Source organism: Zingiber officinale, chromosome 2A (genome assembly GCF_018446385.1).
Source record: "Zingiber officinale cultivar Zhangliang chromosome 2A, Zo_v1.1, whole genome shotgun sequence".
NCBI lineage: Eukaryota > Viridiplantae > Streptophyta > Magnoliopsida > Zingiberales > Zingiberaceae > Zingiber > Zingiber officinale.
The window spans coordinates 18,663,864-18,678,167 of record NC_055988.1 but is presented as its reverse complement, the minus strand read 5'-3'; the positions used below and the strand labels follow the sequence as shown (position 1 = coordinate 18,678,167).

The 14,304-nt window shown below is 35.2% G+C and overlaps 2 protein-coding genes across 6 annotated transcripts in view; both read left to right on the top strand.

The window, feature by feature from the left end:
• LOC122040899 (symplekin-like) overlaps positions 1-2,358 on the top strand; it is a 41,456-nt gene extending 39,098 nt beyond the window's left edge. For 2 of the 3 annotated variants that reach the window (XM_042600387.1, XM_042600385.1), the window contains 3 exons: positions 1,504-1,607; positions 1,700-1,846; positions 1,947-2,358. In XM_042600387.1, the coding sequence (XP_042456321.1) occupies positions 1,504-1,607; positions 1,700-1,846; positions 1,947-1,965 (270 nt within the window). In that variant the 3' untranslated portion in view covers positions 1,966-2,358. Of the gene's footprint in view, positions 1-1,503; positions 1,608-1,699 lie in introns of all 3 variants that reach the window. The other variant, XM_042600386.1, reaches the window with a different exon arrangement.
• Positions 2,359-5,194: 2,836 nt separating this feature from the next.
• On the top strand, positions 5,195-12,459 carry LOC122040898 (chlorophyll synthase, chloroplastic-like). 3 transcript variants are annotated; one of them, XR_006128743.1, is made up of 16 exons: positions 5,195-5,426; positions 5,507-5,563; positions 5,691-5,782; positions 7,769-7,856; positions 8,801-8,886; positions 8,980-9,066; positions 10,095-10,160; positions 10,253-10,336; positions 10,446-10,507; positions 10,603-10,678; positions 10,757-10,819; positions 10,903-10,984; positions 11,568-11,644; positions 11,828-11,875; positions 11,953-12,299; positions 12,413-12,459. XR_006128743.1 is itself a non-coding variant. In XM_042600383.1 (15 exons), exons 1-15 carry the CDS (start codon positions 5,300-5,302, stop codon positions 12,013-12,015), a joined length of 1,158 nt encoding a protein of 385 aa, XP_042456317.1. In that variant the 5' UTR covers positions 5,195-5,299; the 3' UTR covers positions 12,016-12,316. The 3 variants fall into 3 exon arrangements, 2 of the variants coding, with proteins under 2 accessions (XP_042456317.1, XP_042456318.1); XM_042600383.1 differs by lacking the exon at positions 12,413-12,459 and having other exon boundaries at positions 11,953-12,316; XM_042600384.1 differs by lacking the exon at positions 12,413-12,459 and having other exon boundaries at positions 5,196-5,426; positions 5,694-5,782; positions 11,953-12,316.
• The last annotated feature ends 1,845 nt before the right edge of the window (positions 12,460-14,304 follow it).

Below are 14,304 nucleotides of genomic sequence, written 5' to 3'. Positions count from 1 at the left end.
ATGAGATGCAATCAGGACATGCTAATATGCCTATTAATATGGATCACTATCCATGAGATTTAATTCTACTCTATGACTTGGAACAATCTCCAATTAAATTTTGTCCAGAAAAAAATGCATAATTTTCAGCTTAAGTAAGTTAGTTCTTCCATGAGTAATTTTAATTTTTCAGAAAATATACCACATATTAAATCTGAGTCGATTTCTCATTGGTTCAAATTTTGTACAGCATAATTTTGGCTAGCCATTTGTTAATTGTTGACACTGGATGATTATGTGTCAACTGCCAAGACTATCAATGACTTGACATATTGAGGAACCTCAATCATCTGATTTTTAAAGTATCTAGTATATCAGTTCAATGCTAGTTTGATTGATTTAGAAAACCTGATTTTCTGATCTTGTCCACCTTGGCAAAGGATTTTCTTTAATATAGTTGAGAAGTAGGTAAGTGTCAAATGGTAAAATCGGTTTCTTCCCTCCTCATGGGCTGCCCCAGAAAAAGCAAAGGAAGTCATAATTTTCTTATCCACCCAAGGAAACTTAGAAACACTCCAGTATTGCTCTTCACATTTCCATTCCCTCCTATCCTCCTATTTTCCTACTATTTTATGTGATTCCAAGAAAAACACAACCTATCACTAAAAATGTCTTTAAATAGACACAACGCATTAGGCAATTTGAAATCATTTCACAATGATTTTCTATTATTCTGATAATTACTGAATACTTTTCTTGCTTAGATGGAGAGATTCGTTTTCGACTTTGCCTTTGAACTTGCAAGTCTTGTAAGTTATCTATGGGTTCTACATGACCTACAGGGGTTGATTTATGGAATGAAGTACTTAAAAAGGATTCAGGAGATACTTTGTAAACCATGACATCCTGTAGGACTACCAAGTTTCAAGGCTGTGAAAGTTAGGATACTATTCAGTGTTGGTAGATTTGTGGACCTTTACAGCATAGGCATCCTGAAAAACCTCTAGAAGTGTGCTTAATCATTTAGTAAAAAGGGCAGCCCGGTGCACGAAGTTCCCGTTATGCGGGATCCCGGGGAAGGATCCATTGTTCGCAATCTTACCCTACTTTTTGCAAAGATTGTTTCTAGGATTTGAACCTGTGACCTTTTGGTCACAAAACAACAACTTTATAGTGCTTAATCATTCAGTGCAATATAATATTATTCTTTCTGTATGAACCTAGAATGAATTTATGTCTCTTCATGTGATTCTCATCAATTATTTAAAACATCATCATGTGAAATTGCTACTGATTTAGTGGTCTTATTTTTTGCCATGACATTTGTTTGCTACTTACCTGAAGCTTCCTTATATTTTGTTAGTTTATTGATTAAAATTCACAAAGTTTATCCTAGTTGTTGAATGCTGAGTTGCCCTTGTTGCTGATCTGATTATCTAGACTATAGCACCACCATCGTTTTAAAATGCATTGCATCTCTGAAACTGCTGTACATTGATTAACTGCATGTTTTTGGTGGTGCAGTTGCCAGCTGCGCAGCTTGAAAATGCATTGAAAAAGAATCCTGTTCTGAAGCCTCCATTGGTTGAGCATGCTAACCAGCCAAACATACGCTCAACTTTGCCCAGGTCAATATTTGTTTTGCTTTGCCTTTTTTATCCATAAGTAGTCAGCCTTTTTCAATAATGTTAAATGCCAGAGGTTGCACTTGGTGTCTTAGGTCAACACTGGTAGTCTTAGGGCTTGTACAAGATTCACAAGCTTCTAGCCAAGCACAGACCAGCCAGAGTCAGGCTGCAGACACTGGTAGCTCCAATGCAGATGCTGCAACAGAAGTAACCCAAGAATCTACTGCGATTAGCTCAGGGTAGTTATGTATTTTGCAACTGAGTAAAAGATATGCAAAAGAATCTTTTTTGTAAACGTCTGCTTCATGATTGACTTTCTACTGACTATTGGCAAACCAGGCTGCAAGGTGGAGACTAGAAAAAGAATTATGCAGAATTAAAGCATTAAAATTAGGTTTTGTTTCTAGTCCTAGTGTACATCCTGTACTGATTTCAGCTGGCGGCTGCTTTCGTATAAAAAATTTTGGTTCAAGGCTTGCAATTTGTATTAAATGAAATGAGTAAATGCAGAGAACGGAGTGGTATTTTGCGCTTCCTGCATGATTCTTGTGTAATATACTGGACGTAGTTAAAGAAAGGATTTTGGTTATGAATATTGTCTTGTGATTTGCTATTTTGAGATTTTTCAGTCTGGGCAAAAATTAAAAGAGCTGTTTTTTTCCCTTGTTCATTACATCATCAAAGGTGTACTTTTTTTTAAATTTATCATCACAATGATATTTAATTCAATGTTTAAATTATTATCCAATCAGTACATCTATCGTCCAAAACTATTCGGAAATTTTATATGTTATTAATTCTGTTGTTCAAGGATATGATAATTTTTGACTAAAATTGGTATGTAGTTTTAAATTGGTTCTCATGGATCTTTTAGTGGCCTGTATGTTATTAGTTCATCAGTTGTATTTAGCAATTCAGTATGCATGTACAAATTGTATCTCGTTAAAATTTTCACAAATAATTTGTATTAAGTTTTATAGTTTCAACATCACGCGTTAGCTCTAAAAAGATCCTTAGAATGCATCTATCTACTCAACTGGATAAAGAAGAAAAAATATGCTTGGATGGACTTAAAAATACATCTGTCTACTCGGATGGACTTAAAAAAATATATTCTAAAACACACCTATCTATTATCATTTGAAAAAAAAAACTAAAAAAAATTAATTAAAATTACTTCATAACACATTTATATTCATCATTTGAGTAAAAAAACTGTCATTTTATATGCATCTCAAAGGAGTTTCACAATTCTAAAATTATGGGTGAACTCGAAGGGCTCTTTAAAATACATCTTTCTCTACTCAATTTATCAAATGGGTAAATATCATATCGCTGCTTTGGGCAAAAAAAAAAATGATAATAAAATAAAAAAACTAGATAGACATTCAGAGTAGTTTGACCATTTTAACATCATGGGCAAATTCTAAAAACTCTCTCAAACACATTTATCCATTCAAATTCATCATTTAAGTAAAAAGAAAAATTGTAATGTAGCAAGTTAGGGTTACAACTATTACATGGATATTTTGGAGGAGTTCGATAGTTTTTAAAGCATGTGTGGACTCTATAATCTCTTTGGATTACATCTGTCCACTCTAACTCACAATTTGAACTAAAAATTTTTGATGCAAAGTTTCAAAATTACTATATGGGCTTTCAACAGAGTCTGATAATCATGAAAGCATGGGTAAACTTAAGGTTCCTTCAAGCATATCTATATACATTTCAATGTGTTTAGAAAATGTCCTGCTGAGTGTATAATCTCTTTTATGTAAAAGACCATTCCATTATGATAAATGTCTCCCTATGATTTATCCTCGAGATGTGAGTCTGTTCTGAAGGGATTGCTGAGGTAAAGATTTTATCTTTTCCTACAATTGGATAGGTGTCAAGACTAATGGGAGACCGGAGACTTTGCATTGATAATGTTCAAATGAGTCCAAATTGATTAGATATTTGATAGTTTAAAGTCCTACTGAGTTAACATTTTAGAAATCTAGTCGGTGTTGGTAATGGAAAGTGTTGATAGATGGAGAAATCTAATAGATATTGACCTTGAAAGTTCAAACAGATCAAGGTCTACACATGTGACAAATAGATCAAATGTCTGACAAATAATGAAAATTCTTACCAAGTCGATGATAACTAAATGTCAGGCCACAGTCAGTCTCGGACGGTATGGTGATTAAAATATAGAATGTTGTCATATAAAATTTTAGGACGAAATTTAATATTGTTTGAGCATATCTTTCTCTCATGTCTTATCACTTGCATTAATTACTAGTAACCATCCGTGATTTACCTCCTTCGTATTGACTTAGGGATGACTTGACAGGGGTGCTGGGACAAGCAAATCACCTTTTGCCACATATTTATCAATTATTTGATGTTGGCCTAGGGACAGGTTGGCGGAGTACTGGAGCGAGTGAATCACCTTTTGCCATATGTTTATTACTTATTTGTGCGCGCCGGGCATGCCTTCTCCCTTGTCTTGGTCACCTGTACTAATGACTAGTAGTCATCTATGATTTATCTTTTTCATATTGATCTAGGGACGAGTTGGTAGGGGTGCTAGGGGCAAACGAATCGCCTTTTGCCACATGTTTATCAATTATTCGGTGGACCACTGGATGGCAGATTGTCACCATGTTTACCAATTATTCGAACGGATGGAGACACTGAGAGTGAGTGAATCGCCTTTTGTGATCATGTTTATCAATTATTCAATCCCCTTGAAATGGACAGTTAATTAGCGCATAGCGGTTTTACCACCATGAGGTCTGGGGTCAAATCCCGACTAGTAGCCGGGTACCTGCCCTCCCCCATATACTATTCAACTATCCAACGTTAGTAGTCACATGTGATTTACTTTTTCTGTGTTGGTATAGGGACGGACTGATAGAGACACTCGAGACGAGCGAATCGTCTTTTGCCACCATGTTTATCAATTGAGTAACGATACATAGAGGGAAAAATCTCAAGAAAAAACTTAGTGATAGAAACATAAATTCATGACTCATCATTTTTATTTTTTGGCTCCCATCACTTCATGTGTTTATTCCTGAACTTTTCCTTAAGATTTTTTCTCTCTACATATCATTTTTCTTATCAATTATTCACGTCCCTCGGGACAAATAGTTAGCTAGAGCATGATGGTGTTACTACCATGAGATATATGGATCAAATCTTGGCTAGTAGCCTACCCTCCCTCATATACTATTCAATTATCCAAGACTTAGCGACTCACTCGTGATTTACCTCTTTCGTATTGACATGAAGAAACTGACGAAGATACTAGAGCGAACGAATCACCTTCTATCATCATATTTATCAATTATTCATTATTCATTATTCATCCAGATGTAAAAAAATTTATTTATTTATTTAAAAAAACTATATAAAAGCGTTCCATAAATAACATCAGTAATCGTTTAGATAAATAATAGTTTTATTTAAAACTAAAAAAAAATCTCATCAAGTAGTAATTGAAAAAGTGACTTCTACTGTTTTTAAAAAGTGTAAAAACTGAAAAATAAGAACACGGAACATCGGAAAGCAAGGGGGTACAAGTTAAGGAAGCCGTTGAGCCGCGGATCACGCCACGCGATGGCCCAGTTATCCGCCTCGCGTCTCGCCTTCCCCATCCTCTCCGCAGTCCAGAGCTCACAGTCCCTCCGATCTACGGGGACATGGCGGCGCTTCTCACCGTTCCCTCCTTTTCCTCCTCCACCCTGTCTGCTCGCACCCCTCTTCGTCACAGTTCGCCGGCCGTCCGAGCTCCTCCACCCTTCTCTTGTCACTATTGCCGAAGTCGTAGTGAGTCCTTTCTCTCGAGCATTCCTCTCTCTTACTCGCCGGTTTTGTCAGATTGGTTTGACTGTTTGGGATCTGAATAGGTGCCTCCGAGCGGAGGAGGCTTACAGTCAAGGCGGCAGAGACCGACGCCAAGGAAGGTTCGTAAGGGGTGATTGCATTTCAGTAGGATGTCGTCATTTTGCGCCTGCTTTTGCCTGTTCGTTTTATGCAGTTCTACTGAGACTTGAGAGAAAGAATAGTTTTATTTATGATGTCACTGGGCAGCAGTCAAAGCTGTGGCACCCGAGAAGGCGCCGTCAAGTGGTGGGTCGAGCCTCAATCAGCTTCTTGGCATCAAGGGTGCGGCTCGAGAATCGGTAAACCTTTCGGAAGGAAAATATTCTAATCCTATCTATTACCGCTTCGAGCCTCCTTTTCTTCTGATAGAAAATTGTTTTGTTTATTACTGCTGCAAGTTCCTTTTCTTCCTATTGTTACATCTTTTGATGATTAGACATTTGGCTGAACAACTGGATGAATTAGTTTAAACACCGGACAAATGTTTGATACATGATTTAGTTCGACAAGGCCTTCCTATTGATCTAGTTTACGAACATGTTTAAATGAATGTTCTTTAAGCATTTTGGTGTGCGCCCCAAGTTACTTGATGGTGTGACTCGTGTCTTTTCAAGCTATATTGTTCATTTGTTACTGGTTGGATTGAGTGTGTATTTGCACAAGCTACTATTGATTGTTTCCATTAGCCAGAAAATCCTCATGAACTAGTTATAACCATGTGAAGGTGTACTGGGTCTACATCCCTTCAAATTTCCCGTTAGCTTGTTTCATAACATTTGCTTCAATCAGAAAGCACACATTGTACAAAGTTCTTCATTCATTTTTTGATTATCTTATTGTTCTCCAGTCCTATTTTCACAGCCATGGCATTGTGAGAATGACAACTTTTGTGGTACGAAACTTTTTGAACAATTTCCAACTTACAAAATAGGAAGTCAATTTTTTCACAACAGTCTCGTTATTACCTCAAGCATCCAACTTGTGTCAGTGCATGAATCTAGTCTATGTTGCCCCCAGGGCATAACCGAGCCGCTCATTATGTGGTAGATTTGCAGTAATGGACAAGGGTCAATTATCGGCGAAGCCGGTGGAAAATACCCTCTCATATAGTGGTCTGTTTGGTTTCCTGATTTACCTCTCTACAAATGGTTGTGGGGCTAGCCGTCTGGGGGCGCTCAAGTCAACGTATGACCTTTTGCAGAAATGAATCTAGTCTATGTTATCCTTCATGCAGTAAGCTGGTCATCCTTAATCACGTCATAAAATTCTCTCCTAGAGCTGCAGGACTTACAACTCTATATTGGATAAAGATCAGTCAAGTGGTCTCAGTCTGAGATGGGGATTGGAAATGTTTATGCACTTCATGAGATTCAGGCCACTTGGGAACGAATTATTCTTTTATTTGAGTTTTATTAATAATAGATAAGAGAACCTGATCATCATTAGCATCTACCGATATATTATGAGAGGAAGGTCTTTATCTTCGGTGTGTCGCTTCTATGGAAGTCAAGTGAGGAACATTTAGAGCTGGTAGTCTAATGGTGTTTCTCGTAAACTTGTGGAAGTTCCTTAACAAGGTGTTTGGTGAAGGAAAATATTGGTAGTGGTACATTCTGAGATGCTTAATCTTCTGTCCAAGTTGATTTTTAGTGCACAATCTGGGACAAAGAAAGAAAAGAACTAATACAAGATATGTTGAAAAGAATTGTATTCCATCCTATCTTCAATTCGTTGGTGTGGAATTTTTGGTAGAAAAATGGTTTGTAAAACAGATTTTAATGAAATAGAAGTTAAATAATAGCAACAGCATGGGAATTAAAGGAGATTCATTAAAAAAATTGCTTGGCTCTTGCTAAAATATTAAGGCAAGCTCATGATCAGGACCAAGATCTATGAAAGTAACACCAAAGAAGATATGCAAGTAAAGTGAGAATAAGTCACATCTTCTACATAACCTAGATGGTTTAGTTTTTCAGGCTGTGATTTGCTAGTGATAATATATTGTCAAAATCAAACTGTGACTTTGTAATATTTGCTGGGAAGAATCCTCTACCAAGGCCTAAGATGGGAAAAAGATAATTCAATGGATGATAAAACTACCGGAATGAAGTCTTCTGTTTTTTCAACTTGTCTACAGCACAGTATTTATTCTTTTGCTTGTTCTCTTTCAAAGATGATGGCTAGGAAGAACTACTTGTATTTTCTAATTAATTTTACTTGTATGTTCATTTTAAGTTACTTTTTGTACTTGTCAAATATTGAACTGATTTCTTTTATAAAAACAGAATAAATGGAAGATACGTCTTCAACTTACAAAACCAGTCACTTGGCCTCCACTAGTGTGGGGAGTGGTTTGTGGAGCTGCTGCTTCCGGTAAACAAACTCTTTCCTTCATTGGCCAATAACTTGGTCTAGTTTATTTCTTATATTCCCTAGTTTTTGTGGATGAGCAGATTATAGAGATACTGTCCATCTCCATCCTGTAATTTAGTATGCCTTCATAACACAATCCATTTATATTGAATCTCTAACTTGATTCTCATTTAAGTTAGCTACATAGTATTTGTCCAAAACAATATCATTTATAAAGACTGTCAAATACAAAAATGGTCAAAAGATCCTGTGGAAAGAAACATGTAACAGCCCCTTTATAAACATAAATATGTACTTCAAAAGTATGATTCATCCTTGCAGCTCTCCTAGAATGCATTCATTTCCACACATATTTATTTTGATTATAGTTTATCCCTTCATAATTTATAAACATTTATGCATGTTTTCCATCACTTATTTCTTGGCCATTACCCATTTTGTTAAAATGCTATATGAATTTATCTTTTGATCTTGTCAGATTTTGAGGTATAAGCCAGTAAATATAAATCCAAAATATCAACCATATGATTTGGTCATGTTGTTTCATCACCTTATCTAATTTTCTAAGGGCGGGACCATGATGTCTCCTTTAAGAGGAACACAAATATAACCCAATAATAAATTCCTTAGGTTTCTTTTCTTCTTTCAAATTGTTCATCTGAATTTCATGTGGTCATCTTATTTTTCTGTAAGAATTATTTTGAAAGGAACCTGCTTCTCACATGTTTGAGGATCTAGCTGAGTAGTTAACTTTGATATCTTTGTTAAATAACGCTACTGTCATGTAAAGCATCACTTTGTTGAATGAGTTTTTTTTTTTTTTTTTTGCTAATATGGGATTTGGGATGGGTAAGTTTATGCATCCTTATGTTTAACTTTTCTTCTATCATCATTTGAGGTAGTGATTTGCTTACCAGTGAATGTTTAAACTGCCAATGTTCCAGGAAATTTTCATTGGAATATTGAAGATGTTGCTAAAGCTATTGTATGTATGATAATGTCTGGACCTTGTCTAACAGGATATACACAGGTATGCTGATGTACACTGTATTTAGAACCTCATAAAACAAAAAACTTCTGTAAAGGATTATGAACCATTGCATTCATTTGATTCTGCTTGTAGACATTGAATGACTGGTACGACAGAGAAATTGATGCAATTAACGAGCCTTATCGTCCTATTCCTTCAGGAGCAATTTCTGAGGGTGAGGTATAAATCTATTAAACTAAATAATATTCATTTCCATGACTTATGTTTTCAAGATCCATTTGACACTCCATCTATCATTCATCTGCTACTTAGTCATTGGTTGCAACCAACGTGGAACTACATATGTTGAAGTAGGGGGACCACAAAAATCAATAACGTAGTGTAATATATGGAAGGATTAATACCTTTTTTTCCCATTTTATTATCAAACCATTCTAGACACCAGCACTACACACCACATTATCTCTAAAAAACTACTTAATGGGCAACTGCATTCCTTACTTCTTCACACTTTTTCTCATATCACCACCCTTCCAATCTTGATTTCCAAGGGTGAAAATAAATACATACAACACCAATTAATCCTAAAAAGGAGAATATTAATGCATTAAGTAATACCTCTCTTACATGCACATAGACAATTATGCTATAAGTTGCAGTAGCATATATCGTATTGAGCAATCATAATTTGTAAACATGAAATCGTATTGACAACAACTATATATATGATAAATCATGTGCTTTATGTATATATTAAATCGATAAGTAGTTACTGATTAGGGCCAGTTCTGACATGTAATGAATCCATCTAGTTAAACATAAATGAGGAAAATGTAATGATAATTCAAAAAGAAAAACAACTTGAAAATGGATAAATCAGTCAGGCTCAATTGGGTTTGACATTTGTTTGATTCTTTCTTGACTTTTCTCAGTTTGATGCACAGTTTGATTGGATTAAGTACTTTGTTGCCGGCTGCTTTGAAGCAATTTTGAAAACATTGTCTCCACCCACTAAGAAAAAATTTCTGGCTCCACAACTGGTTGCAACTATTGTCTGCCGTAACAGAGCAGACGAAGCTTGTTGGATGTTATAGGTAGCAATGGAATTAGCAGATTATCTTCTTTCCTTTAATCATTTTAAGAAACATTCATTGGATAATGTTCGGTTGGTGAAAGGACAAGGAATTGTTGATCGTGCAAACTTGTTAAGAAACTATTGCATCCTTTTTAATTGATCTCTTTCTCAGGTTATAACCCAAATTTGGTTGCTTCTTTTAGCTGGCCTTGGATTGGCAGGCCTGTTAGATGTGTGGGTAGGTCTTCTTGAGTATTTTTACCATGTTAACTTACATGGGGCAGCTTAGTATTTTTCTCCACACTAAATTTTGTAACCATCTAATTTCAGGCAGGGCACAAATCTCCTGACATATTTTTTTTGGCTGTGGGTGGATCTCTTCTCTCTTACATATATTCAGCGCCTCCTCTTAAAGTACAGAGATTTCATCTCAACTGTTCTGGTTAAAGTGGAATTTTGGATTGTTAGAACCAAACTATCCTTAAAATCTATTTACTCTCGTTTTGATTTCTGACTCTTGCAGCTCAAGCAGAATGGCTGGATTGGAAATTTTGCTTTAGGAGCAAGTTACATCTGTTTGCCATGGTAGTTGTTGATGCTTGTTATCATAATTGGTTCTGCTCTTGCTTCTTTACCATTTATTTCTGCTCTGAGCTTTCTGTTCAAATGCATGTTGGTAGGTGGGCTGGTCAAGCACTCTTTGGAACTCTTACACCTGATATAATTGTCTTGACCCTCCTTTATAGCATAGCTGGGGTACTAACGGTTATTCTACAAGCCAGTCTTGTAAACATATTGCGCTATTTAATTTAATCTCATGTTCTTTTGTTTCAGCTTGGAATTGCAATAGTAAATGATTTTAAAAGCATTGAAGGAGACAGGGCTTTGGGACTTCAGGTTGGCTCATAGCCCATATTTCCAGAATACTAGCATTGGTATGGCTTAAACTGACGTCCATTATTGCACACCTGTTCTCACAGTCACTTCCAGTTGCTTTTGGCATGGATACTGCTAAATGGATTTGCGTAGGTGCTATAGATATTACCCAGTTCTCAGTTGCAGGTATATAAATACATATACAGCTTTCTCATCTTCTCCTTTTCTTCCCATGTTTCAATAGAAACCTTCAGATATCGTCTAACGAGTACGGAATGCATAAATTAATTATGGAAACTAATAAAAGGCAACATTTTTGTAAGGTGAATGTTGTCTTGAAAGATTTAGCATAATCTAATGACAACTAAAAGAACAAAAGCATCTTCTCATATGAGCCTATCTCTAACTCCGTTCTCTTCCTCTTGCCATGTAGATGGGGATATTATTTTTGTTATCACCTTTTTTCTAGGTTTTTGTTTCTGTCCAGCTTCTCACCTCACCTTATGATGCATTGTGATTTTTTTTTTGTTCAGGGCCATAGCTGACTAACTCAGATAAAATTCACATTCCATGAAGAATCTTAGCAATATAGATTATGATAAAATGATCAAATTGATATTTAAACTTCCAATGCAGCTGTGTCTTTAAGTCTTCGACAGATTTGTTGGAGATAAAAGCATGCTGTTATTGCCTTCTGACTGCTTGTTTATACTGATTTTAAATTTAGAATTCACTTGTAAGTTGTAACATGTTTTTATCCTTGTTCCAGCATACCTCCTTGGTGCTGATAAGACATTCTATGCACTAGCATTGCTTGGACTGATTCTCCCGCAAATATATTTTCAGGTATGAATTATCCACCTCAGTGAGCTATTCCTCTAGCAAAAAAATCTGATGTTGTAATGGAATCCTCTGAAAATGAATACCTGATACACTGTAACCGAACAAAATATATATTTCTGTGCTCTCTTTGGGGTAAGAAAACTGTTTTGGTTTTGGTTAATGATATTTTCAAATTTTTCTTTGCAGTTCCAATACTTCTTGAAAGATCCTGTTAAGTATGATGTGGAGTATCAGGTAATTCCATTTCATTTCATGTATCCTAGTCATCGACGTCAAAATTGAAATAACATGATTTCATTTTTCACAAGCAGACTAGTGCTCAGCCCTTCCTGATCCTAGGTTTGCTAGTCACAGCCTTGGCGACCAGTCACTGATTCACTGGGGCATCTTCTTGCTCAGTGATTTTGTAATTATCGGCGTGGTTTGGTTCTCAATATTCACATAACTGTTCTAAATGGAATAGCGCGCCCCCAACAACAATATGAGCAGCTATTCCTTGACTGGTATAAATTGCAAAAGGCTGTTAGATCGAGATCCTTTGGCAGAAATGTTTAGTGACATGGGATGCTTAAAAAGGAGATACTATGAGAAATCAAAATCTGCTTTATCTATCTACGAATGATGAATTATCTGCTTTCTCTGCAAATAATAAAGCTATGTAAGTATTTTTTTTCCCCTTTTGTTTTTTTTTATATCTTTGTTTTCATCAACCATTGTGAGATGTTCTGAATTCTCCTTTTTACTGGAATCCAAATGATTGTGGTGGAAAAGACTAAGCTAGCACCTTATTGGTGCTGTAAAGGGAAGAGATTTTTATAGCTCGTTTGTCAAAGATTCTGTTCTACCAAGATGCCAAGAGTTTCCTTATTGGGGTTTTTACCTTCCTCGTTGTAAGTCATTCATACCTTCCTATAGTTTGAGCCATGGTCATCAGCAACTCCTATGAAGTTTATAAGTTTTGAATCATGAATTGAATATGACAAAGCCCTCTTTCACTTCTCACTACTGTGTTAAATTAAGATATAATTAATTCTAATTAGAAATTGTTTTTTCTCAAATTAATATTATAAGTGAGGTAAAAAATAATTTGGAATAAGTTATAATTTTATAATTGTTATAAAATTATTACTAAAAGTTTTGAAACTTTCTAATAAGTTTTTAGAATTAATTTAGATAAAATTATTAAATTGGTTTTAAATTAAATTATTTCCTAAAGTATTGAATCTAATTAAAACCAAGTGACACTAGGTGGATTAGGAAGTCTTGTAGGTCAGCCTTTTAGCAAATGGAAGTTTTGGTAAGTATTACCACTAAGTCTTAGAGTCTAGGTCTCTTTGTAAGGGAAAGTGCTAAGTAGATAAGGTTGATAGATACTAGATAGATAAGTTCCATAGTCCTAAAGGTAATAACTCTTGGCAAGATAAATAAGTCTCAAAGTATGACCTCTTGGCAAAAAAAATGTCTAGGTGAGATTAGAGGTTATGAATGGCCTTTATTTTGAATTTGGAGTAGATTTGACTTAGGAGTCAGGGAAAGACTCAACCTTTGAGTTGATTGAATTGATTTATCTGATTAATGATTGAGTCGACTAGACAATTGACTTAAGTTGGTTTGTTAGTGAACACAATATTTTCATTTGCAAGTGAATTGGCCAGACAATCAATTGAATTCGGTTGATTGATGATTAAGTTGATTAGGTAGTTGACTCAAAATAGTTCGCGGGGATAAAATATTTTTTTTTATAGGAAAATTGATTAAGGCAAGATCTTGACTCATGAATAAGAATAATTGAGTGATGGAATAATATAAATGTAAGAAGAAGACTATTTATCTGATAGAGAATGACAGAAGTTGTCAAATGGTTTGCAAACTATAATACTTCAATCGACTCAAATAGTCGTTGGAGAATTAGATAGTTGACTAAATACAAGTGTAGTCGATTTCAGTAGAGATCTTTTGATCTGTAAATTATGGATTAAGGGATGGTCCACTGATATGGACATTTGATTTGGATGAACCCTATCTTTAAATAGATAGGGTCCATTTAAATCAAAGGCCCTCATGTAGTGGATCATCCCTTGATCCGTAATTTGCGGACCAGAGGATCTACTCTCAGTCAATTCAAGCCAAAATCGTCACGAGAGCAATTGACCAGGATAAGTTGGTGGTCGATCTATTGAGCAAAAAATAATAAGTAGCTATTTTGAACTTTATAAGCAAGAAAACAAGAAGAGATTTTTGCAACCTTCTTGAGCAATTAAATTCAAAAGAAAACAGGTGACATCAAGTGTAAACAAGTCCAAAAAGAGCTCCAATCTTATAATTGTTTCATATTGTTATATACAATGGATTATCTTATTTTGTCTATTTTTATTTATTGTAAAATAAGTCTGTAAGAAAATTCCTCGCCTTCTAAAAAAGACATCCAAAAAGAAGAAAAGATAAAAGAGATTCTACCGATGCATGGAGTAGAAGTAAAAAATTTTAAATCACACAAAGGCGTGTTTTATTGCTTGTATTTTGTATTTAGCATTTATTTTATATTTCCATCACATATCTATAGACATGCTAAATCAATCAAAAGCTTTCGACTATAAATTCCTCCTTCTAGCTTCACTAATCGGTCTAATAGACAACCTAATCGAGCCTACAATTATACTGAT

Excerpts from the sequence above, each read along its gene's own strand:
- LOC122040898 (XM_042600383.1), top strand. The coding sequence starts at position 5,300 with ATGGCGGCGCTTCTCACCGTTCCCTCCTTTTCCTCCTCCACCCTGTCT. Across the intron at positions 7,857-8,800 it reads TTGTGGAGCTGCTGCTTCCG|GAAATTTTCATTGGAATATT; the intron begins GTAAACAAACTC and ends CCAATGTTCCAG. Across the intron at positions 9,067-10,094 it reads GAGCAATTTCTGAGGGTGAG|GTTATAACCCAAATTTGGTT; the intron begins GTATAAATCTAT and ends TCTCTTTCTCAG.